This window comes from Synchiropus splendidus, chromosome 14, assembly GCF_027744825.2.
Source record: "Synchiropus splendidus isolate RoL2022-P1 chromosome 14, RoL_Sspl_1.0, whole genome shotgun sequence".
NCBI lineage: Eukaryota > Metazoa > Chordata > Actinopteri > Syngnathiformes > Callionymidae > Synchiropus > Synchiropus splendidus.
The window spans coordinates 12,737,286-12,761,916 of NC_071347.1; the positions used below are offsets into that span (position 1 = coordinate 12,737,286).

Genomic DNA, 24,631 nt, shown 5'->3' on the forward strand with positions numbered 1-24,631 from the left:
CCGCAATTTGAAAAACTGGGGCGACTGAACTTATTGATCTGACAGTCAGAACTGGAAGGTGATGGGTTATCAGCACAGACGACACCTTTGTACTGAATAAAGTGTTGAGATGCACTAGAAGGATGCAGTGTCTGTTTCACATTATGCTCCACTCAGGGAGGGTAAAAATGAGGTGATCCAGAGGTCTTGTGTCGGTTACTGAGGCAGCACACTGTCAGCCTCCAGGGAACATTTAGGTGCTGGAATGGAGGGTCAGCACATTTTTTAGCCTTGGTTTCGCCATGGACGGAGTATCACAAGAAGTTTCCTGAACTTTAAAAGTTGAGGGGGAAATAAGGTGACGTTTAGATTCATCAGCAATAATTCAATAAATGATGCACACCAATGCTAAACTGCCATGCTAACTTGCTGCGTTAGGGTCGAATTGACAAGAGTTACGGCTATATTGCCCAGCCCTACACCAAACTACCGGCCTGGGGATTAACCGTGGGTTCCAATAACCTCGGAAGTTGGAAGTCTGCCCTGGGAAAGATATCACAGCCGAGTCCATTGCAGAAAAGAAGATGGTGACCTCCACTAAAGCTATTCTCACACATGCTCTGTCCGAATACAAGCAACTTCTTGATAAATATTTTCCAAATATGAATTTCTGGAATGGATTTCCATTGGTGTATTGCATTTATCCTATATTGCTATGTGTGGTTTATGTCTGGGGAAGGCATCGTGGGCTGCAGGGTGGTGAGAACTCTACCACCTGCCAACTGGGAAATCCGCAACATGCATATGAAAACGAAGAAATGTGATCATTTTCAACAGTAGCAAAAATGAAAACATCAGCACTTACGTGAGGATAAAGAGGGAAGTGCAGGTTCTTTCGAAGTGAGGCGACAGAAGATCCACACCAGTCCTCGAACACGTGTAGGTTAACCTGACCTTTGAACTGCCAAAACACAAGAAAAAGCACCATCAGCATCGACTTGACACTCAGTCCAAGCAAAGCACTTTGATCGTCTCCGAGCTTATCATGCAGGAAATAAAACTCCACGGCTCCAAACGTCCCGAATAAGTGGCGGCAGCAGAGCAGCCGTCAGGCGCCTCACCAGGGAGAGCGAAACAGCCCAGAGAACGTCTGGAGCAGTTTGTCAGCGCTCATCCCGGGCCTGTTCCCTGACATTTGTCTGAATTAAACAGGGAAATCACAGGACACAGCAAGGACAGATGGTGGAACCGGTCTGCCTTGGGGTACAGTTCCCTCCCTCACACACACACACGGGAGTCCTCGCACACTTTATCTCTGTCAAATTCTCGTTTACAAAGCAAGGCATGCATCAGCAAGGTTGTCGAATTTCTCCATCTGTTTAAGGCTGAGCGGTAAGAGCAAGGGTTATTTATTAATTGCCATTAAATCATTTGTGATTTGCTCAGTCACCAAACAGCTTTGACTTGTACGTTTAGATTTAGTGGGAGCTGGAAGTGAGGAGGATGGAGAATGGTCTTTGGTCTATGGTAGTCTTTTCCAGGGAAGCACATGGGAAACAAAGGCAGCCACATGAATGGCAACCAAAGACTAACATAAATCAGAATTGTTGACTGAGAGCCTCGACCTTATCTTTGATCATCATCCTTCTCCTTCTGTTCTTTACCTTGTCACATGACATTATGTGAAAACTGTCAATATGAAAAGTTCATACACACAAACATTGAATGCAGAATAGAATTATATGCAATATAAGGACAAATAAAGTTGAGATAAACACACAGAGTAGGATTTGATTTTAATGTACAGACAGACGACATCAAACCCTCCAAACGTACTTTAATACAGTCTTGTACGCTATTGAACGCACAGCATTGTTTACATATTGTGGACACTCTAATGTTTGTGCCCAGGATATTGCATTATCCGCAATGTCCTACCTGCATCGTAACCGCGAGTGGCTGAACACATTTGAATCTCTTTCCAAAAACCTTGTATCAGTGCGGCAGGCACCCGCTCTAGTTCACACAGTCACAGCCACATATATTTACAATGCTGCATGGAAATGAAGCTATAACTACTATCAGTGAGTTCTCCTTGTTTTCCTGGTCGGAACAAAGCCCAAGCTGGTTTCACTCCCTTAGGTCTAATATTAGCCGATGTTCATCCATATTTTACCAGTCAAATTGCGGATAAGTACAAGAGTTCACCGCTGAATGAGCAAATATATTTCTTCATGAGTGACAGCTAAAAGAGGTACAAGTAGTGCGGGTCTGACGGAAGACTAGATTGGCACAAGCATTCTTTTCACTTCCACAGCAGGCTTGCAGCTTGAGAGTTATTGAGTCTGTGGAAGGTACACAACCGGATGATTGCTTTGCTTATTACAGTTGTCCAGCCAACTTTGATGTCTCATCTCCTCAGTGCGTCCTGAGCTTTCTTCTGATGGGACTTTGCCAGGGAAGCTTCCAAGAGGCTTCAGAACAAGAAGCAGCGAGTCATTTTCCAATTGTTCCGGTATAAAAGGCTCAAGACTATTGTGAGTAGAGACCCATTTACAGTCTGCGTGTTCAAAAAATATTCACTTGCATTTTGGAAATGGAAGTAGCTTGTTGTCCATCTACATCAGTAGTTTTTGCAGACGAAAGTAGGCGATCGCTGGATGGTAGCCCGCTAACTGTGCTCCACCCTACTTCGGCTGCCACCCATTCACATGCCATCACAGTTTACAAACTGACAGGTTGATCATACGCTGAACAAGTGGTTCTCACTTATCCTTTCTTGATTTGTGAACTAGATCATTCCCACAGGTCGCCTCCTCTTAGAACCCAGAGTGGCCCGCTAGTTAGCATTCTGGAGCTAATGAGCTACATCCAAGGGAGCACTCAGAGAATGGACTTTATGGAGAGCTGTCAGAAAGAAATAGTTATAATAGCTCATCAGCATACTTCATTCAGCAGATGTTTCATTTTCATTTTTTCCCTTCAAAGTTGTCTTCCACTTCTCTGTGACTTTCGCTGATGGTAGGTGCTGCCCTTGCATGGTCCATCACAGATGGCCAGACCACACGTGGCGCTTCTCGTTTCTCTGGACACTCAGTTCGACACTGCTGCTTGGCGACAGCAGCACCACAATTACAGCTCATGCATTAACCATGAGCCCTGTAGCGGCACAAACATTTCCGTCCAGAGCTGTGGGACTGCTGAATTAAGTCCGAGGTTTGATTCTCGCCCTGTGTGTTTTGGAAAATATAAGATGGAGGATTAACTCTTTAAGCACCACAAGCAACATCGCTGCATTTAAACAAGCCAGCCTGCAAATACGGTGCCTCATGTACTAACAACTTCACACCAGTAGATGGCATTTCACAAGCACCTGTAACATAAATTTGAGCAAAGAGCATTGGAGTTTTCCATTCCAATATTATCATCATCACCATCGTTGCTTGAGAGATGTGGTATCAGTATCTACATTGCATCAGATAAACATCTGTAAAAGCTACGTAATTCACTATGGCCGCCGCCTGGTGATGTCATAATATACATATCAGGTGAGTGTATTTACTCAGCTTGAAACTTGAATAATGAATGAATGGATTTGGAACACTCTTGGAAGTTAAAGGGTTAAGTTAAATTAACAGGCCAACAGGCAACATCCAGTCTAAATGTCCGTACGCACCCTGTAGTTTCTTAAGGGTCATTCATGTAGCCTCATTCAACTGGACTTTACAAAAACAGAAGAAACACATGGAGATTTGAATAGTCTTCAAAATTGGAATTACAAGGACTAAGTGTAGATGATATGAGAAGACGACAAAAAAAAATCATTTCACACAATTGTGTGGAAAGAACAATACAACAAACAATTCAACATGGAAAGTTAGATCTGTAAGGAACCTGATAATAAATCCAGGTTATGAGGCGTCACGCTTATTAACCAGATGATCACACTCATAAATGCAGCTATTAAAACACAGTACTGTAGGTTAGCAACTCTCAGACTTTATGAGTCAGTTTCTTAAGAGTGGCTCTTGCTCTTCTAATCGAGTTGCAAGTGACAATATGAAATTTAAATATTCATGAAACTGAACTTGATCATTTTTTGCTTCTAACTTCTTCAACTTTGACTACGAAAGTCGGGTGTCTATGAACGCTGCCCACTCCAGCTGGTTAGGGTCAGGCTCTCCCATCGCCACCTGCTGTCCCAATGAGCACATTGTTATCATAGATTTCAAACTGTTAATGTAAATGTGAATGAGTGGCTTGTCGGAAGAATGTCCCCAGAAGTAATGACGGTCAAGATGTGATAGATGCCCGGTGGAGTACTTCCTACTTCAAAAAGTAAATAAAATAGAGTGAATGTTTGCTGTGGATTTGTATTTGTTTAGACTTGCAGTCTTTCAAAAAAAGCATCAGAACGGGGGGAAATGAGGCTCAGTCATTTGTACTGCGCTGTGAGAACTCTGGGGACACTTTGTCCTTTTCACTTTTGCACAGCTTGTCAAGTCACTATCAAACTGTAATTGGCGAACGCAAGACGTCGCAGCAGCTACTGCTCGTCTTTCTTTCCTCAAAAGAACACGGCGTCGTGCTGCCATCACGCACTAGTGGTCTAATCCACGTGGAAGAAAGTAGTGATCACGTTTCCTGTGCTAACTCTGAATATTAGGAACGCACCAGCAGCAAAAGAGAATTAAAGCAACTCAGAGGCTCCAAATCCTGGTAACTCTGTAGGCTGGCTCTGAGGAGTTTGATTAAAGAGACTTTGTCATACTTAGTATGGGGAGCAGAGTTTGGGGTGAGCTGAGGCAGCAAGCAGAGACACAAAGCAGCTTGGTGCTTCATTTACTGGCTCGAAAAGAGTTGTGCCTATTCAAGAGTGAGCAATATCTTTCAGCTCCAAAATTGTAAAAAATATTTCTGGTAGAAAGAGTGGACATTACAGTCAAGGATGAGTTGAAAAAAGATGTCTCTAATGGAAGACCTGGTGGTCAATGGCCATTTGGGATCCAGGAGCGCAAACAGTTTGTGGATCTGAGCCAGTTGCTGAGTGGAGTGGGCGGGTCAGGGTTAGAAATCCAACAATGTCATGGATGTCCAGCGGGGCAGATCTATTCGTCGCCCAATACAAAAGCATCGGAGTCTTGGCACTGACGTGGGCAGCTGCTGGGAGCCGGGAAAATGAGTGGAGGAGTGCGCTGGTGTGGGAGGATTAATACAATAACCATCAACATAATGGCAAGTTTGCAAATAAAAGCAAACATACGAGGATGTATTAGCTGTTTATTCATTAAAATCTCTGGAGTTTTTTGTCCAAAATGTAATTGCTTTATAATGAGGAAGTGACTTGCCAGTCAGTGTTTTCTGCAGGGCAAATGCCACGTACTGATAAGCAGTAAATGGCTGGTATTGGTCGTGAAATTCATTGTTTAGGCATCGTAGTACAAGAAAATAATTGAATTCTCAAGCATCATCAGTGCCTGCTCAGCATATTCCAGTCTGCCAAGCCTAAATCCCATTGTCCTTGCCTGTCTTATTTATCACCATCGACCTTCCCTGTCTTATCTCAATATACCTGGCCGTTGTCCCAGCAACAGTCACATATATGTGTATATATAGACCGAGGAGCTTCAGAGCAGCCACAGCTCAGGCTGCCTTTAAATGTGAAGGAGGCGAGATAACTGTCACATTCTTTATGAGAGAGAGGGAAATGTGAGCAGTAATGACAGGTGGATGCAAAATAAACTGAATTCGCTCTGATGCCGAGAATAACAAATTGAAAAACCGCACTAAAGATGCCGCCTGGTTCCCTTTTTAAGACCACATGCTCCCATTGCAGACTACTTTCCCGAGAGCTTGTCTTTGTGAATATCCATCACCACGGATATTCAATACCTCCTCTTTCACCCATCTGGTTTTACTACCAAGGGAGGCACGAATCTTTCCTCCCCTCCTCTGGGAGGCGACGGTCTTTTGTGCGAAAATCTGGCGCAGCCTTCTGCACTCCTGCCGACAGCCCGGCACCTACAAATAGCATCACAGCGAGTGCTCACAGCAAATAACATTACAGGGAGACAAGGGAAAAAATATGCTTGACAAAGTTGTCCTCGTAGGTAGCCATTGTTGTTCGCATCAAAGTTTACATATCTGGATTCTGATACATATCTCAACTATACGAAAAAAAGCACTCAGCAAGTGCAGACCACAAATGGCCGTGTATATTGTGATTTTCCAGTCAAAAACAATGCCCTGTGATAATTTTATCTTTAAAATTCAAATGAGCTGGTTTGGCCAGTAGGTAGCTGCAGTGTACTGAAAGTAGCTCACAATGCAGGAAGCCAAGAAGAAAATTTAACCACTTTTTAGTCTAAACAAGTGATTTGTGGATCCACAAAGTAATACAGAATGACACCAACATTTACCGTCAATTCTGGACTATAGAGCGCACGGGAATATTGGCCACACCCACTAAATTTAAGAAAGAAAACAGATCTTGTTTATACACAAGCCAAATTGGTCTATAAGTCGTGGGTGCAGTGGTGCAGACTGCACTGTAGAAACGTCCTTAAAAATGCATGAGGATCACTTCTAAACTAGTTTTGACGGGGGTCCAGCATCGAGTCTGACTCATGGAATAAATTGGGCAATGCTCTGTACTAATCATGAACTCCTCACATCTTTTATTGACATTAAAGCGCTCAAAATGCGCTGTTTTCGACAGCGTGTCCAGACAGCACAGCCGATCTCTGCAGCTTCTCGATTGGCTTTGTATAGTTAATAAAACGCCTGTGATTTCATCAGGTTGATGTGACAAGGCTAAATACTAAATACTAAATAGCATGACGCGCTTCAGCTTGTAAAAATCCATATACTACACGCATCACAGGCTTCAGAATGCAAGAAAAAAGTAGTGGCTTTTAGTCGGGAAATTACGGTAATCATGGACTGATCATGGGATCGATGAAATAAAGCAACAGACTTTGTCTTACCAAGACAACATGAGTCAGTTTGGTCAGGTTTGTTTCACCGCTTAAGATGAGTGATATTGGGAAACTGGAACATCACATCACCGTGAAAGCAAAACAGCGACCACTCAAGCTCAACATTCTCTCACGGTCTTGTTTGTGTCCCTCCAATTTGTGTGCAACTGCACTGCATGTCAGTAACCCCTTGTCTAGGTGGCTATGGAGACCACCACCTCAGCCAATATCAGAGTATTTATCATTGGCTGGCAACTTGTATGCTTGCAATTCTTGATGTTGGCAGTCAGTTATTTTCCAACATCCACTGCAATATAAGGAAGCCGGTCATAATGACATGCTTGATTTGTGCATCTATGCATTGCTGGCACACGGCTGCATCTGCTTGATGCTGTGCGTCATATTCCCACAGGGACTTTGACAGCGATGTCATAGCGCCGACACTTCATAAACCCTCTCCACAGGAGTTCATGATGAATAATTAGACAAGAAGATTTTCTTGAACAGTAGCAGAGAGAGAATCACTCAAAGGTAAAGAAAGCTCCTGTACTGTGGAGCGGAAACATTACATTCAAAAGAGGGTCATGTGATCTGGATTCCATCCCCATCAACTGCTGTAATGAGGGTTTGTATAATCTGCCATCTGTTCCACAATTACATGTCTTCTATCAAGCCAGAGTTATGGCGCTGAGGGAATAGTCGGGCAGCAGATACATAAATGTGCGCTTAGAGAAACATGTAAGGGAAATTCAGTTTACGCAAGCACTGGATTTAACAAGGAACAATGGACGAGCGTTTGGGCGGAACCTGTTGGTTGGAATAACATTTGGGCAGACAGATGGAGGACAGAGAGAGAAGAGGCAGCAGTAACTTCAGGTCCAGGTATCCTCAGAGGGGGCTTTCAGAAGAAATCATATGGTTCTGTCGCCCACAGTGTTTGGATGAGAAGCCAGATGTTCGGGAGAGATCGTATCTTTCCAACCTATTTTAAGCCCAGCCGAAAGCCGTAAATAGAGTTTATGAGTAAAAACTCTATTTTAGTGTCAGTCAACACAAGGACTTTCAGGAGGTCGAGAGGGTGTGTCTCCTTAATATCAATTTTATAAGCACATGAGATGAGTTCACTTACGAGGCTTCATGAAACAGTGTCATCATTTTCATTTTCAGAGCCCACTAGATGGCACTCACTGCTCAAAAAGCTTTGTATTTTAACAACCATTTCAATGAAACCTTACAGCATTTTTAAACCAACAGCGCCATCTGCTGAGCACTGAAAAAGAGGATAGTGTTTCATGAAGCCTCATCAGCCCATCACTAGAGGTCGGTATCATAAAAATATATCGTCCAGTATGACCTGTGCTCTGCATGCTTTTTAAACGCATGAGACCTTAATCTGTCAGCTTTTAAAATTGTGCTGAGCACTTTATGAAAAATGTCTTGCCATAAATGACATGGGAATCAAGTGTGTGTGAAAAATTGACTCTTTTTATGAATCGACTGCACATTTGTAAAACTTGCATCACACTCTTGAGGGGTGTCGGTGACACTTGGGCAGGATTCAATGACCGTCACGCTCCATTTTAACCAAATGCTTTTTAAATCTCCCCTTCATCAACTTTCCCTGCAAAATGTATTGATGTATTTTCCAAAGCGATGTCCTTGGCAGCAAAAAGTGTTCCACACTAATAACCTCGAGAAGTCTTCATTATTTGAGGAGGCTGATTAAATGTGTCGTCGGAATGCGTGCTCGGAATCAAACGTCTCGAAAATGTATTCGGCTAATTTTGGATGGATTCACTCGCGGAATGGAATAAATTCTGAATCCCAACAGCAGCCTGTCTACAATGGCATCTACTTGCCTGTTAAGACTGCTGCCAGGTCGTGACAGCTGGCACATGACTCACCACCACTTCTGTCCAAGTCTCTTGATGGGTCAGCTCAGTCGCCCCGGAGACACCCACCAGCGTGGTGGTGCTTCAGCTATGCAAGTTAGTGCCGGACAGATAGCTGAGGAGGAGGAGGAGGAGGAGCGGCTCTTGGATCCTGACAGACTTGTTTGAGATGTGGACGACTATTCCGCAGTTTAAATGAAATCTTGGTGACAGGTGGTCTGGCTTGGAGTCAGAGTAACAATTCAAAAACTTGTGTTCATGTGTGCGCTTGTCATGTTTGATGAAAATGTTGCTGTTGAGAATGATGAAAAATTCCTCCCGGTTCAGAAGCTGCTTTTCAACTCTATACCGACGCAAAATGACGCATTATGTTTGGCGAGATCCGCTCGATAGAAACATCAAATCCAGTTATTGTCACCGCAACTGGCAACACTAACTGTTGATCACCCGGATTCCTTTGTGAGATAGAGCAGCAAAATCAATAGACATTCCCGCCTTCATTCAGCCGGTGTTTGGCAGCAGTCGGACGCTGGCACATGCCCCTGCAAACATCATCCAAATGTAGCCCTTGTAAATTTGAGAGACAGCTGTTTCAGGATTAGATGTTATTGAAAAACTCAAATGATCCAGATGCTCCACAGCGAGGAGTTATAGCTAGCAAATGTCTTTGTCCATTTGGTTGTCTGTGTGAGAGTAAGTCGACACAGCATCGAGGTCAAAAGAAAGAATACACAAGAGGAAAATAACTTGTAAATTATCTTAACCCATTGTTGGCAGCAATATTCACCGCCAAGTTGACCTGCACAGTTGAAATGATCAGCCCCCTGCAGCTCTTTAGTTGTGGCATCCAGGATTTCCGTGATGCACCGGCACGGCAAAATGAAAGTCGCCATGCCTTCAGATTTAGCATCTTTTTTGTTTTTAGATTGTAACGTATGAATCATCTCGTCTATATCTGTGCACGTTTACGGACCATCATAAGACACAGAAGTCTCAACTTCTTGTCAGGTTGAACTGTGTTTTGTTCAGTAATGGCAGTGGCAAAGACGCATCGGGAAGTTTGCCCACCCAGCCAGATTGCTCATGGGCAGGGTTGCAGCACAGCAGTGTTTACCATGTTAGATAATGAGTCAGACAGTGATCACAAAGAGTGTTAATTTACACGTTTTGAACATAAGTCTCACTCAACAACAGGGGTGGACAAAGTACTTGAGTCAAAGTCAAAAAAATAAGTGCCGCTTGAACATGTTTATATACATGTTTATATATATATATATATATATATATATATATATATATATATATATATATATATATATATATATACTACTCGTACTCGGTATTGGCGAGTACTCAAATGCAAGTACTCGTGCACAACTTTTGGAAAAAACTGGTATCGGTGCATCCCTAGTCAAAGGTACAAGTATTCACCACTTTATTTGATCATCTCTAGCCGTTTATTCGTTTGAAAGTTTGAAATGTTTTGAGCTCGTCCTCTACTATTTGGTAAAAAACATATCTTACACCAGTGCACAAGCAATGACCACTTCATTAATAAAGCATGTGGGAAAATCCCCTGTCATTAGCAGAAGAAAAAAATAAACAATGTCATTTCACATGGACAAAAATATGAGATGATGTCAACAGCCAATTACAGACCTGTTTATAGAAAACTGTGACGCAGTTTGGTTAAGACTGAAGACAAAATAAACACAACCGACCAGACACTGAGGACAGACAGGTGAGGCGGAGGAGGGGTAGAAGATGGTTGTGAGGGTGAGACCGCGTTACAGGTTAAATATGCAATGAGCACTGGATCAGAACATTCTAATGCAGAATCAATAAGTTGACCTATAAGGAATTTAAAGGGAACTGAGCAGTGAACAGTTATGCCTGAAGCTCAGAGCGACATGCAACACTCGACAGGCCTAATAATCTTGAGGAAAACTGAACATGAAAAAAGCAAACAGATCCACTGGGACAGCACTCCGCAGTCCTGGCTCATCCAGTGAGAACATGACCATATCTCCATATCTCCTTTTTTTCCCCCCAAATGACTAGGGTTTAAATCTTTGCAGGTGGAATTGACTGTGGAGCTACACGATGAGCTGGGCTCTTATGGATCCATCACAGCCATGCAACTGCATCGATTGCACATTTCATGGACGAGAAACACGAAATGCAGGAGGGAATAACATAAAAATAAAACAGGAAAAGATCACTAGATATCACTGGATTATTTACAAATACACACCTCCACCCAGAACAGTCTCTTTACTGTGAGGAATTCCAGTCATTACTTTTCACTCATTTTAACAGTTTAACCTCATTTCAAGTGCTCCTAACAAAGCACATGGACTTCCTTGAGTAACCAATCATGAATTTTCTATGTAAGTACATGTAAACACACCCATATAATATCGATTAAAATGAGAAACTGCAGTCATATTTACTGAAAACGGCCGTACCTCAGGTTTCCACGGCAGTTTCTTGTGCTGCTGGCTGAGGAACCTGCGGACACGGCTCTGGTCTCTGCCATCTCCTCCTGTGATTGGATCGCCATCCTGAAAATGGAGGTAAATCACACTTTACAAAACATCATCTTCAGTTTTGGACCCGCATCAGGTGACCAGTTTCTCTTCAACAAGAAGAGGAAGGTCATGATGAAGCTACACAACCCCCCTTAACACTCCCCCACACACACACATACACAGATAATGTTGAAGTAAAATGAGACTCAGAAGGTTGTTCCCCTAAGACCTCAAGGAATCTCCTTCTAAGCGTTCAGCTCTAATCCTGCGTTTGACTTGCCGCGGTCCTAATCTCCAACACACCACTTAGTATCAGGTCCGCCAGCCAAGACCTCCTCCCTAGGGAGTCTGAACTCTCCCCCTAATCTGGGACTTAGCCTGATACTGTAGCCAGAGTGTAGTCAAGCTTATTCTCCGCGGGCTGCTAACAGGCGTGTAAATGTTAATGCATGAGTGGGACAGCAGCGTCGACGAGTGACGAGTTCTCCGCCAGCGATGAGGAGATAAAAGCCTTATGGCCCCCTGAGGAGGAGCAGGACTGTTAAATTAGTGTCCAAACATCCTTCTATTATCAGCAAGGTCAGAGCGAGTCAGTCCTCCGCCAGACAAGAATTGAAAGTTTTCAGCGACACCGCTCTGTGAAGCCTGTCTCCTCAGATCAGCCTCATTGTTCATTAAAAGCAGCAGCATTATTTGTTAAAGGCAGAGAGACAGACGACACAGGCTTTTGATTACTTTGGGACTTCCAAGGGGGAGAGATGAAAGGATCTTGGTGAAGCAACGCAACAGCAGTCGTCCCTCCGCAGGAATGGGTCGGGTGACATGCTTGTGGACTAGTCTTCACAAACACACAAATGACAATGTACACAACAGATCACAAAGAAAGACGTCTGGAAGACGGTAAATCATTCATATTTTATTAGCTCGAGTCTGCAACACAGAAATGGAAGAGGACAATCGAGTTTCAGCCCGCAGAAAAAACAAAAGTATCGTTTTATTGTTATATTATTTTTATATACAGGGCTTATGCAGTAGTGGATAAGAATTGGCACATCAAATTTGGATCCATTTTTAGACCCTTTTCCTCAACTTTGCTTTTGAATTCTGAGCTGAGACAAGAACACACAGTCAAAAACCAAATCTTTTTTTAGAAACAATTTTTTGTTGCAGGAAGACAAAAATAATTGATTCATTAAGGAGTTCCTGACCAAGATAACAAGTCACAAATCTAAGGTCAGGGTCGTCAGAAGTGTGATGATCTGGGGAGCAACTTGAACTTTGTTGAGCAAGTTGAGCTATGGTGAGGTTTGCCTTTTTATTTTCGTAGCAATATGTATATATCTTTCCTTTATCTACTTCCTTCCATTACAGACTCAACCAATTCAATTTCATAATTGGTCCCATGAGAGGTTAAGTTGAAGAAAAATCCACGTTACGAAGGTTAAGACATCATTCAGGTAGGTTCAAGGATGATATTGGGGAAGTGCCCGAACAGGCTGTACGACTAAATTGTTGACAGATCTACGGAGACAGAAATTGTTTACGTTAGATGCAATGAATGTCCGACACCTTTTGAGAAAGGGCCAGAGACTTGTAGCAGCATAGTTAATACAACAACATCACACTATTCTGCGTAAGGTGAGGAGCAGGACTGTTGTTGTGTGGATGCAGTTTTACTAGGTGTTTATTACTATGATTATTACTCTGATTACTAGGGATGGACTGATACCAGTATTGGATATCGGTCTGACACCAGGCTTGAGAACTTGTACTCATTGAATGGCCATTGATTTTGTCAAATTTATGTTTGTACTGCAGTGAAACTTGTGTACAAGAAAAACAAACAAAGGAATGTTGTTCAAATTACAATATATATGGAAAAAAAGCAAGGTAACTTTATGTTTAATGGCATAAGTACTTGGAATTGGTGAGTACTCAAATGTGTGAATTGTGTGAAAGTTTGGTGCCTTTCAGAACTTCATACCTTGTTGACATACAGTAAATAGGATGCATAAATGTAAATAGGATGCATTCCGTAAACCTCACCCTCAACTTTAGCCGTCAAAACCAAATGTTAAGGGCTATGTGTGACTTCAGAATGGGACAGCCCTCTGCAATAGCGCCGTTCCTCAATTCAGAAGAATAAGATTGAAAAATATTGTAAAATAGAAATAAATGCCATGCAACAATGAGGTTAATAATCCATAAAATGTGCTAAGATTTTCCTAATATTTATATCTCCACTAACAAAGAAAATATTTTGATATGTAGTTCGCCTTCCTCTCTGCTTTGGGCGCCATTGTATACTGGTTGAGAATACCCAAAGCATTCTGGGTAGTCTCAACTGGTATTTCTCAATAAAATAGTCACGAACCTCAAAATTGAAGATGCAACTTTCCTCAATCTTGCTCCTTGACTTTGCTTCCTGAGAATCAGGATGGCCCTTCGTAGGAAGTTGAGGACTGAGGTTGAGTATTAAGGAAGGAATTGAAATGTCTCCATTACGCCTCCTCTAGAAACAGAATACAGGATGTAGAGGATATTGACTTCCTGACACGTGATACTTTATCTTAAACTTCCTATCCTACTGTTTGAAAATCGGTACGGTAATGCACGGTAAAAGTTTCAAAAAAGAGAAGTTTGACCAAAGAACAATTTTCCAACCGGCTCTGGTTTCCAACAGATACATGATATTATAACAAATAAATGCCTTGATATCATTTTCAGATGTGACGTCGGCGACTGCGTGAAACCCCAGAACTGACTCTTGCTATCGCTCCTCAACACACGTGTAGTTATGAGATAAATAATTACTCCCGCTGGCAACAGCCTAACAAGATGAGTCAGCCAGTTTCTGTTTTTTTGAGACACCTAAAAGTCTGTTGGAGGTTTGCTCATTTGAAAAGAATGATCAATTATTTAAGCGTTTGACAGCAACAGGGAGTCGGGGTTCAGACATGAGGCAATTAATTAAAGTGGGATGAGATGTTAGCTGGGGAGCACATTTAGTAAAAAGTGATTGATGGATTCCAACAAAGTTACTTTGGCATCTTTGCATCATTTCCATCCAAAAAAAAAAAAAACATTTCAGGTTGCAGTCCGCTCGCTGTCCAAGAACGAATGACCTTGCTGATCTAAACCCAGAAAAACAGCTGGAGACAAAGACTTGAATATCAATGAGAACAATTAATCTCCTTTATTAAACCCAAACAAGTCGCAGTCTGTGGGGATGGAGGGAAGAGCAGAGGAATAGATCAGAGACTCGCTTCACAAATGACTCCCACACCCACCCACCCACCGTGACAAACCCTGCCAATGAGTTGAACTCCTCAAAATCCACAAATCACATTGTAATTATCGAAGAAGCGCGACGCGAAGGTTAATAACAACAGAGGAATAATTAAATCAATCCACCCGGCTGGTCGTTGCTTCACTTCCCAAATAGCTGTTAATTAAAGCGTGACTCATACGAACATAAAAACTCGCCTGAAATAACGAATGCTCCTTCAACAGTGTCGTAAACACCTGTGGACATCTCAAGAGAGCCACAATAGAAAAATATGAAGCCACAAAAAGAGGACCAAAGAGGGAAAAAAAAACAAGACAAGAGATGAGAAAGGGAGGAAACTAGAGAAATACAGATGAGACAAGTGACCGATGGAGCCATAAAGAGGAAAATACTGAGACAAAACCTTTGAGGGGGAAGTACATGCTGTTGTGCCGGCCCAGTCCTTCCAAATCCCTCAGGCACCATGAATCTCTGAGGTGACTGCAGGTTGGCAGACTTTCCTCCCACTTTCTTAACTGAACTCTGCCTGGCTTCAAAGCTCTGTGAAATTTTGCACTCGACAAAGCAACACGCTATGTGACAAGAATACAGGAGCTGTGAAACGCCACTTTGAGCAGTGGAATCTGCGCTGACTTCATTTATGGTCAGGCATAGATACAATTGTAAAGAAAGAAAGAAAACATTTAAAGTGTTCAAGTGACATTTGTTTAGTTTTTAGTTTGTAAGATAGTACTTGTAATGAGATGGTACGATGTGTCCTCCCAGTGACCTGTTCACACCTGCTGCTGTGATAAGCTCCAAAATATTCACCATGGCAACACAACTCAGCAAAAGAAGCAGCAGATGGTACCACAACTATTTAAATGAACCTTGCTATGCACTCCGGAAACAACGAGGAACGAGATGCTCGAACGGAATAGTCAATAGTTTTCTAACCCGGTGAAGACAGTGTCCTTGAGTGGACTGTCAACACTCAGCTTTCTGCAAGTCTAGCACAGGGGTGGGCACACCGGCGAAGTGGTGAGTGCTGGTTCGGTTCAAACTGCACCACCCCGGTCCTGGAAGCACTGGTTTGCCCACCCAACTCCACCATTCCTTGACCTGCTGTCTTTCAGATGGCTATCAAAATTGGTGCAAGCAACTTTATTGTGCAATTCTCTTGCTACCTCAGTCAGGGTCTTTCTATCGAGCAAGCCTCCCACTCCTCACCACAATATTCCCCTCGCCTGATGAGTTCAAGCTGAAGAACTTCTGTTACTGGACCTCTGTTCCTGGATTTAAGCCATAGGCCCATTCACATGGAGAAGGTGTCGATCCTATCCAACCAAATTCTGAGTCAGATACCCACTGGTGTGGCACCTATTTACCTTTATGACCAAAGTCTGACCGAATGATAATGGCATTCCGGCACCTTTAATCTTGCCATGTTTGCATCACTGTTTTTCTTCTGTGGTTTACACACAGTGCAGATAAGCTCTTAAATCCATGCTTTTGAGAGAGCATTACAGCACCACATACAGGCAAGATGTTTGAATGGATGCAGGGTTTTGTCAGCAAGGAAAACAATCGAACAAGGAAAAGATGTATTTCTCATGTGGACAAAGCAAGCCTCACCTGTTGCAGTGCACTATGGGAATTGTGCGCAAACCTTTCTCAGTAGTCATTAAATATAGACATGAAAAAGATATTCTGAGGACGATGAATGATGCCACAGTAAACAGCAACTGTGCTGAGGTGTTTTAAATCAAGTGAAATCAGCACAACTTTTTTTCTCCTGGAATGATGTCCAACTCAACAGTAACAGCAGTCATGTTCTTTTCAAGCTACAGCACGTTCAATGCTGACCACTCCTGGCACAAGCAATACAGTCAGCTTCAAACGGATTTGGTTCAATGAGGTAGCAGCGCCTAATGAATGGGATTGTAATCTGAATTACCTTCCTGATCCTGGTTCAGCACTTGTGAGGGAATTAATCTGACCTCTGACCACAGTGGACTGCTTAAGAATTCAGCGGCGGCAGCACCGACACCTTCGCAGCTCGGGCTCCGGTCCCTGTGGCGTCGAGCACCGCTGATTAAAAACATAACCCATCTAAAACTACGCAGGGAAATAATCGCGGCCAGCGGAAAGCCAGAGTGAAAACTATTTTTGTCTGGCTGTTTGCATTATTCATGCGAGAAATTACATGTCGGTCAATGGAACAACGGAGGCAGCGGCGTTGGAGAAGGAGAGGGAGGAAAGTGGAGGATAAATAATGCGCGGCAGCAGTCGATAACACGAGTGATAGAGTCGGTGGCTCCAATTCATTGGTAGGAAGATTAATGGTGTAGAGATGAGTACAGAAATGAGATGGTGAGACGTAATAGAGGGGCAGAAAAAGAAGAGGAGGGCGGAAAAAATCTGCCCAAGAGACAACGGCAGTTTTGAAGTAGGGTTACACACAATCGCAGGGTTCATGTTTAGTTTGTTTCAGTCACACATGCTCATTCGATGGCAAGTTATGTCACTGCTGTATGTTTAACGTATCGATTTAGAACACGCAGGAGGTCATATCAATACAACCGGCATGAGAGGACAATGGCGTGATCAATATCACTTTGAGGAGCTTTGTCTACGGTTTTGTCCAACTCAGCCAATGCTCGTATCAAACACCATTAGTATGACACGTTAATGATTTTTACCAGCATCCATGTATCTGGTGGTTTATTATGGGATAATGCCTTGAGAAGCATGAGCTCTGCTTGGTTGGAGCATTTCAAGCGTCAAAGTTGAGTCATATCATTCGCATGCATAGACATTTTGGAGGGAATTAAGTTGCTATTACATTTTTATTCTGCTCATTATTACCATACATATCATATCATTATCTTTGTTATCGTTGGATCAGTTTGTTTTCACTATTTTTTTCCCACTCACCTATTATTTAAGTGCACAAATTGCAAGTTTGTATTTGGCATGTGTGTTTTAATTGTACATTTAATGCTTTTACCGTGAGAAATTTCGACTGAAGGAGGAGAGTAAGGTAAACAGCGCAGGTCGGGGAACAATTCTCCCAAGAAATAAAATAAATCACCTGTCAGAAACTAAAATACTTTTGGGCAAAATTGATGAGAGAATTTTTGTCCTTAAGAATTTAATATTAAGAAAAATGCTGGCTGCAGGAAAAGGGGCACTTCTCCCATGCAGGTAAAAAGGGCTGGTGCTTGAGCACTATAAGGGTTCTATCTGTGCACCTGCCTCAGTTACGAGCCTGTGTTGGTGGTAGTGGATACTACATTCAGTAGCAAAAAGTGTGTGGGAGATCTGACTTGGCAGATACACAAAATACTTACCAAAAAAAGAAATAAAATAAGTGAAAAAAATCTAAAACTTGAATCACACATTTAGTTTTTCTGTTCAAAAATTTAATTTATAGGAATGGCCAACACAAGAGTGGCCATTAATGCTTACAATGATATACTTTCAGAATGTTGTTGAGCCTCTTCAGTGCCTCTGGGGTTATTCTGAATAATGTTCTTGACTATATCTGTTATGTTGGCTCTTAATGTCGATTTTAATGGCTCTTGTGTCGATAACATCTTTAAGTTACATTTAGAACGTATGCAAAATCTGTGATTTATTTGCCATTAAACGCAAGTTAACTCAGCTTCAGATTAGATTTTTTTATCTCTAGACAGCACTACTATATAAAGTACGATTAAAAAAGAGAACATTTCGGGGGGAATGAGAAGGGTTGACTGAACAGTTGCTTGGACAAAATGAAGAATAGCTATCGAACTTGCGTCTTTACTTGCAAAAAAATGCCTCAAATGGCACATTAACTGTAAAACTTTAATGTTTTATTCACAGTACTCATGTGAAGCACTGAGCCCAACTTCAACCTTTCTTGTCTAAAACTGTGCTTGTGACACATTCAGCAGAACAAATGAATTGAACCTGGGTTCCACGATGAGCCACAATGATGACTGAGCTGCTCACATACTGGAAAAAAAAGCACCCAGATCAAAGGTCTATTTTTCACACAAGCCAGAAATGATCCTTTTGTGAGGGTGAAAGTACCATTTTTAATCTTAACTGAGAGATTTGCCTCCTGGTTTGGCTCAGTTTCCGCTGGGTGTATTGAACTCACTTGCTCACATGTTTTAGAAACTCTATACCTGTGTCATAAAAAGAACACGTCGCGGCACATTTGCGAGCTTCTGAGAACCAGTCTCCAAATAAATCTAACACATTCACTGGATCCCCACATTGAAGCTTTAATAAAATTTCACAGCGACCTCTACTATAACCAATTCAGGAAGTGCCATTATGAAACTTTTAATAGACACAATTCTTGTCAGCACTGTAGCCTCACTCTTTAAAGTTCAGCCACTGCAGGCAAATGAAATATGAGTTTACCCACAGGTACATTAAATGAATGCAGATTGATTGATGATGAAGTTGAATCCTTCTTGCAGGCAATAAATCACAGTGGAATTATTCCGGCAAATGATTTTATGGCGAGCGCTTGACGAGAAAGTGGACACATCTATTGCACTCACTTTAATAGCTTGTAATCTTTTCTCAAATGAAAGGACGCGCAGATCAGATTAGGCCTAAATGACTCATTTAAAGCTTAGTAAAGGAGGCGCTTAAGTAATGCAGGTGTGAGACCGCGGGGACGCGGCTGCAGGAGCAGATTCAATATGGTTCCGAATTACAGCCGACAGTAATGATGCTTAATGTCGCGGCCGTGATTAAAGTCTGCTCAGGTTTCTAAACAAGAAGCTTACAGAGACACTTTGGGCGGCTCAGGGTGCAATTAAACAAGTTGTCGGTTAAGTGGAACTTCTAGTCGACGAGTTATCGGTTCACACAACAAACAAAGGTGGTCATTCGAGTGATCTCAAGAGAAAAACAATGCATTGTTTTACAATCGTAGTATCTCTGATATCATACTATTAAAGCTCTTTTCCCTGATATTGTAGTGTGGTGAGAGAATCTATGTGTTAGTTCCAACAGTGTGACGCTCTTGTGACATGGGTTGTGGCTTTTTTATCTTAACAATTACCAGGCCGAGGGATGTCACAAGGGAATTTGTGATCAGTCCTTGTTGTTTATTTTATTTTATTTGATTTCATTTTATTTTTGACTGCGCGTTATTCCAAAACACTTTCCTAGTTGGTGGGATCCCCACTGACCATGTCAGTAAACATGATCCTAATGCTGACTGTCAAAAACATTGGTGAAAAACTATGGAATTGACTATGTAGAAGGGTTTCAGCCATCCATACGTCCTCATATGCTTATCCGTTGCCGGGTCGCGGGTGCAGAAGCTTCAAAAGATCGCACCAAACGCCCTTCTCCCGGGCAACATCCACTAGTATCGACTGGGGGTCCTGAGACTCCTCAGTCTCCTCCCAGTAGGCCCTGCCTGAAACACACCAGCTCCACCTCCAGGGGTGCATCCTCAAGAGATGCCTCAACCACTTCAACTAACTCTATTCAACACAGTGGCTCTACTTCAAGTCTCTCCAGAGTGACAGAACTCTTCACCTTATCTCTAAGGGAGACGTCTGCCAAATTAATTTCAGCTGCTTGTAACCTGGATCTTGTTCTATCAGTCACGACCCACAGCTCATGACCATAGGTGAGGGTCGTAATGAAGCTTGACCGGTTAATAGAGACCTTTGGTTCAGCTCTTTTTCACACACAACAGTGCGGTAGAGCAACTGCAATACCGCCCCAGCTGCACTGATTCAATGACCAATCTCCAAGAAGTAGTAGTGTTCCATCGTTTTTAAATTAGTTAAACTTTTTGTTTTTTTATATATTTACATTTCTACATTAGCATAACCTCTAAAACGTGAAATCAGAGAAGCTTGTGTGAACCGACAATAATATCTAGCTGTGATTACCACAGCCCTCATTGGTTAAAACACAAGAAGGTCAAAATCACAGCGCTTGTGAAAATCCACTTTATTTCATTTCAAGACATCCGTCTTATTGCCAGTGTTTTTGACGGTGTTGGTTTGTCCATTTATCTGTGTTGAAAAAAACTTGAAAGGTTATGCAGAGTTTTGGATGAGATTTTCAGGAAATATGTGAAGGGAAAAGATGTGTATGTGACCACAAAAAAATTGACTCAATTTTGGGAGAGATCTGGATCACTGTTTGGCCCTGGGATTTTTTTTTTAAAGATTTAAAGATTTCCTTTGTTGCTGGGATTGACTTTTCTTTATAGCCTAATTTGTTTTAATTCGTTGTGAGTTATTTCCCCGTCATGTGTCTATTCACGAAAGTCAGGAAAAGTGAATTCTAACTTGATTTATTTATCATTCAACACAATGACTCAGAAGCAGGTTGTCGTCTCCCGGCACTTCGGTCCGAACTGATTATGGCTGATGGGCCGCGACAGAGGGCAGCTGGCAAGCAGAGCCGCCAAACAATCAAGTGCCAATCATCAGTGACCTGCTCGCTGCTCAGTCTGACCCAATCATCTCCGAGGTGGCTGCACAGAAACGGAGACGGCTCCAGAGAGACACGTAAACATGCGAGCCACGGTCACTGAGGGACAGAAACGAGGCACAGTGGATGCATTAGTCGCTCCTGTTTTAGAAATATAGTGTATGTTTATGTGACGTGACACTTTCACCGACCACCTCAGAATAGTACTTATATATAGCTAGAACAGGTACTAACACCTAGTTGTGACCCTTTATAGCCTTCATAAGAACATGTCACTGATTCAGCTGGTGGGCAGACGAAGTGGAGCAAGTCAAATCTAAAAATAAATGTAAAAATAGACAGGAAACCAATGGATTGACTCTTCAAAAGGTTTTCCCAAAATTAACCAAAATCTTAAAATAACACAGACAATTCAAATCTGGACTATGTGGCAAGTAGGGGTCGCTATGGTCTCATGAAACATCAACATAAACACGTGACTTTGTTGGTAATAGGTCCACATTACGTAACCTCCTTATGAGTCTGTGGTATTTTTCCCATGAGTTCTTTGCTACAGATTGAATTTCGGTGGCGTTCCATCTGAATCCTGGAACATTTCAACAAATTTATCACCAAGTTGTTCGGCTACTACGTGGGCCGGAGTTCTGCGATCTCTCAGGTTATTAGCTTCACTAGCTAGCTACTGCAAAAACCTCAGACAAGGACAATGCAGCTGGTACATCAAGCTTGACCTTTCCAGTGTAGAGCAGGTTTCATATAACAGATGCTGTCAGTGGGAATATTCATAGGCGCTGCCTGAGAATGGTTCATTAGCGACCAACACAAACACTCTCCACATACAGTACATCATGTGACCTTTTCAATCAATGACCCAGACGTGGATGTGGTTGAATAACACTTATCAGTGATTGATGCAGAAAGCTAATCCAAAAGAAAGCGTGACACTCCTTATTAACCCCGACAGTCCTGACCCTCGAACACTGCACCCTCCCGCAGTTCTCACGTTCCCATGACTGTGGAGCCACCACCTCAAAAAGAAGGTACTGTTTCGCAGTGGAGCGTCACACCTGGTGAGGTATTCACAGACCTGATGTAAACAAAGACAAAACAAGTTTCATTTGACTTCAAATCAATCATTCGCATATTAAGCGGCTGCGTGTGGAACCCACTGATAGTAATTACCAGTATTGTGTTTCAGAGAAAATTGTTTTCTTGTGAGATCAATAAGAAAATGGGACTAAAGGAATGTGAGGCTTTTGTTAGAGAAAATGTAGAATATAAAAATAAAAGAGGATCTTTGTCCTCTCACGCGACACCAACTGCTGTCTTCACCTTCACTTTACCTTGCATCCCACCCACACACACAAACACACACACACACGCTTGTCTTCCAATCTTAGTGAGGACCGTAATTGACATCAGAATCAGAATCACATTTATTGTCATGGTCAGTGGGGATGCCACCAACTAGGAAAGTGATTTCAAAAAATAAAATAAAATAAAATAAAATAACAAAGGCTGATCACAAATTCAACAGTCTGACTCATACATTGACATAACCCTTTCCCCAGCCTCTCTCCCAAAACCTAACCATCTCAAACAAATGGCAAAACTTAACCTTTACTCTGAACCAAACTGAAACCAACCAGGCTATTTTGTAGTTTTAACCCTCAAAATGAGGCTTGCCAAAGTCAGGAACGGACAAAATGTTCTCACCTTGCAAAAATGAACCTTAACCAGGATTCAGAACCAAACCCAAGTTCGGTCAGGTTGAGGACGTAAGACTTAACCTTCTGGGAACTGACAAAAAACATAAGGTCCCCACAAGGAGGTGTCCTGTCAAGAATTGGTCCCCAAAGAAGATAAACAAGTACACGCACACACACAGATGAACACAGCATACCACAACATCTATAGTGAGAATAAAAGTATTCAGCGGTTGAGCAATGGACTGAAGAGTAAACTCAACCAGCCTCCTCAAATAAATGTGGTGGATTTGGTTTCAATTCGACCATAACACCACTGCGGTAAAGTCAGACGGCTCCAAATCCAATTCTGCTACGTTGACACGCTAGAATTCCCAGCGACATGCCGATATTTATTGGCAGAGGCTGGCGCCAAATTTAGCACAGCCTAATCACGGGGTAGTGTAATCCATATAATAGTTCAAATTTCAATTAATGCTCTGGTGTTTAATGCAAACACAACATTGAATATTAAACACACACATTCAGAAACAAATATTGTCCCAGAAAAGCCGTCATTTTTCATCATCTTTTCTTGCACCTTTCTTAAATGGGCGTCCTTAGTCCTTAAAGGTGCAGTATGGAGCTTTCCTGCTCCGAATGTCGAGCCACATGATGCGCTGTTGCAAATGTACAGCAACCTGACTAGGTGTGGAAATAACACCCTTAGAATGACTTGAAGCAAAGCATAGCGTTATTAGCATATTAGCAGTGAAAAAGGCAAAGTGTTTATTAGCTCAAACCTCATTGAAATTGTCCAAATACTGCAACTATTTTGCACATAAACAACAGCTTCAATCACACTTTAATCAAGTCACTGTCAAAAAGTGTTGAACTATCTTAAGGGAACATCAAAATATTCTCTGAAAATTCCATCAGTGATCAACACACTAACTAAAAAAAAAAAAGATGATTAAATTTTGAGATCCAAATAGAGAATATTACTTATTAGCAAAATCATTTTAAAAGCCCCTGAAATAAGCAACTTAGGGTCTTTTCATTTCGAAATAACTTATAAACACGACGGTGCACAAATAGAAAAACACAATTTTTGCATAATAACAAATGAACGAATGCGAGAACAGGCATCAATATAAACGCCTAAAAATAAGTTGATGCAAGTGTCTCGACTGGAATGCATTCATGTATCTCATCAGACTGTGAGGGCAACCACAATCTAAGCCAGTCATGGGTGGCCTCCATTACTGCTGATACGAAGCAAAAATATATGTTTTAGAAAGTTAAGAGCCGTTATGCAAATCAAGCAAAGATAAGCTGCGCCTACAATCAGCCGCACCATCTTCTTATCTCCTCCGCTCTGTGGGAGGAACTGACAGCAGAGGAACACACACTGCTGGCAAGACAGAAACACCACACTCCATGGCAAAGCCTTCCTTAAAGCAAAATAAAACCACTCACTGACACAGCAAGTATCAATGTGTGAATTGATGAATGACCCACTACGACTATCTGGTGTTAGACTGGGCAGAGAGTCAGTCGACCTCTGGAACTGTGTTCCAGCAGCATCGACGTGGGCTCCAGCCGCCAGTTACTTCGTGTTTGTGGAGTCAAAAATCCTGCTGCGTGAAAGGTCGGCAGGCCGGCCAAGTGTTAGTCGCCCCTGCGGTTTGGGTTGTCAGAATGTGAGGTGGCAGTAGTCAATGGACCACCACAGATTCAGGCTGTTTATCCATGAAGCCGTGAGCAAGAGGACCGCAGTTTGTTTTGCTATCAGCACATCAAAACCATGACTTTCTTATTAAGACAGACC

The 24,631-nt window shown here is 42.2% G+C and overlaps 1 protein-coding gene across 1 annotated transcript in view; it reads right to left on the reverse strand.

Annotated features, from left to right (window-relative positions):
• b4galnt4a (beta-1,4-N-acetyl-galactosaminyl transferase 4a) overlaps positions 1-24,631 on the reverse strand; it is a 140,361-nt gene that overhangs the window by 45,029 nt on the left and 70,701 nt on the right. The window contains exons 3-4 of the mRNA XM_053886676.1: positions 11,317-11,412; positions 845-940 (exon numbers count right to left, since the gene is read on the reverse strand). Of these exons, the coding sequence (XP_053742651.1) occupies positions 845-940; positions 11,317-11,412 (192 nt within the window). The remainder of the gene's footprint in view (positions 1-844; positions 941-11,316; positions 11,413-24,631) is intronic.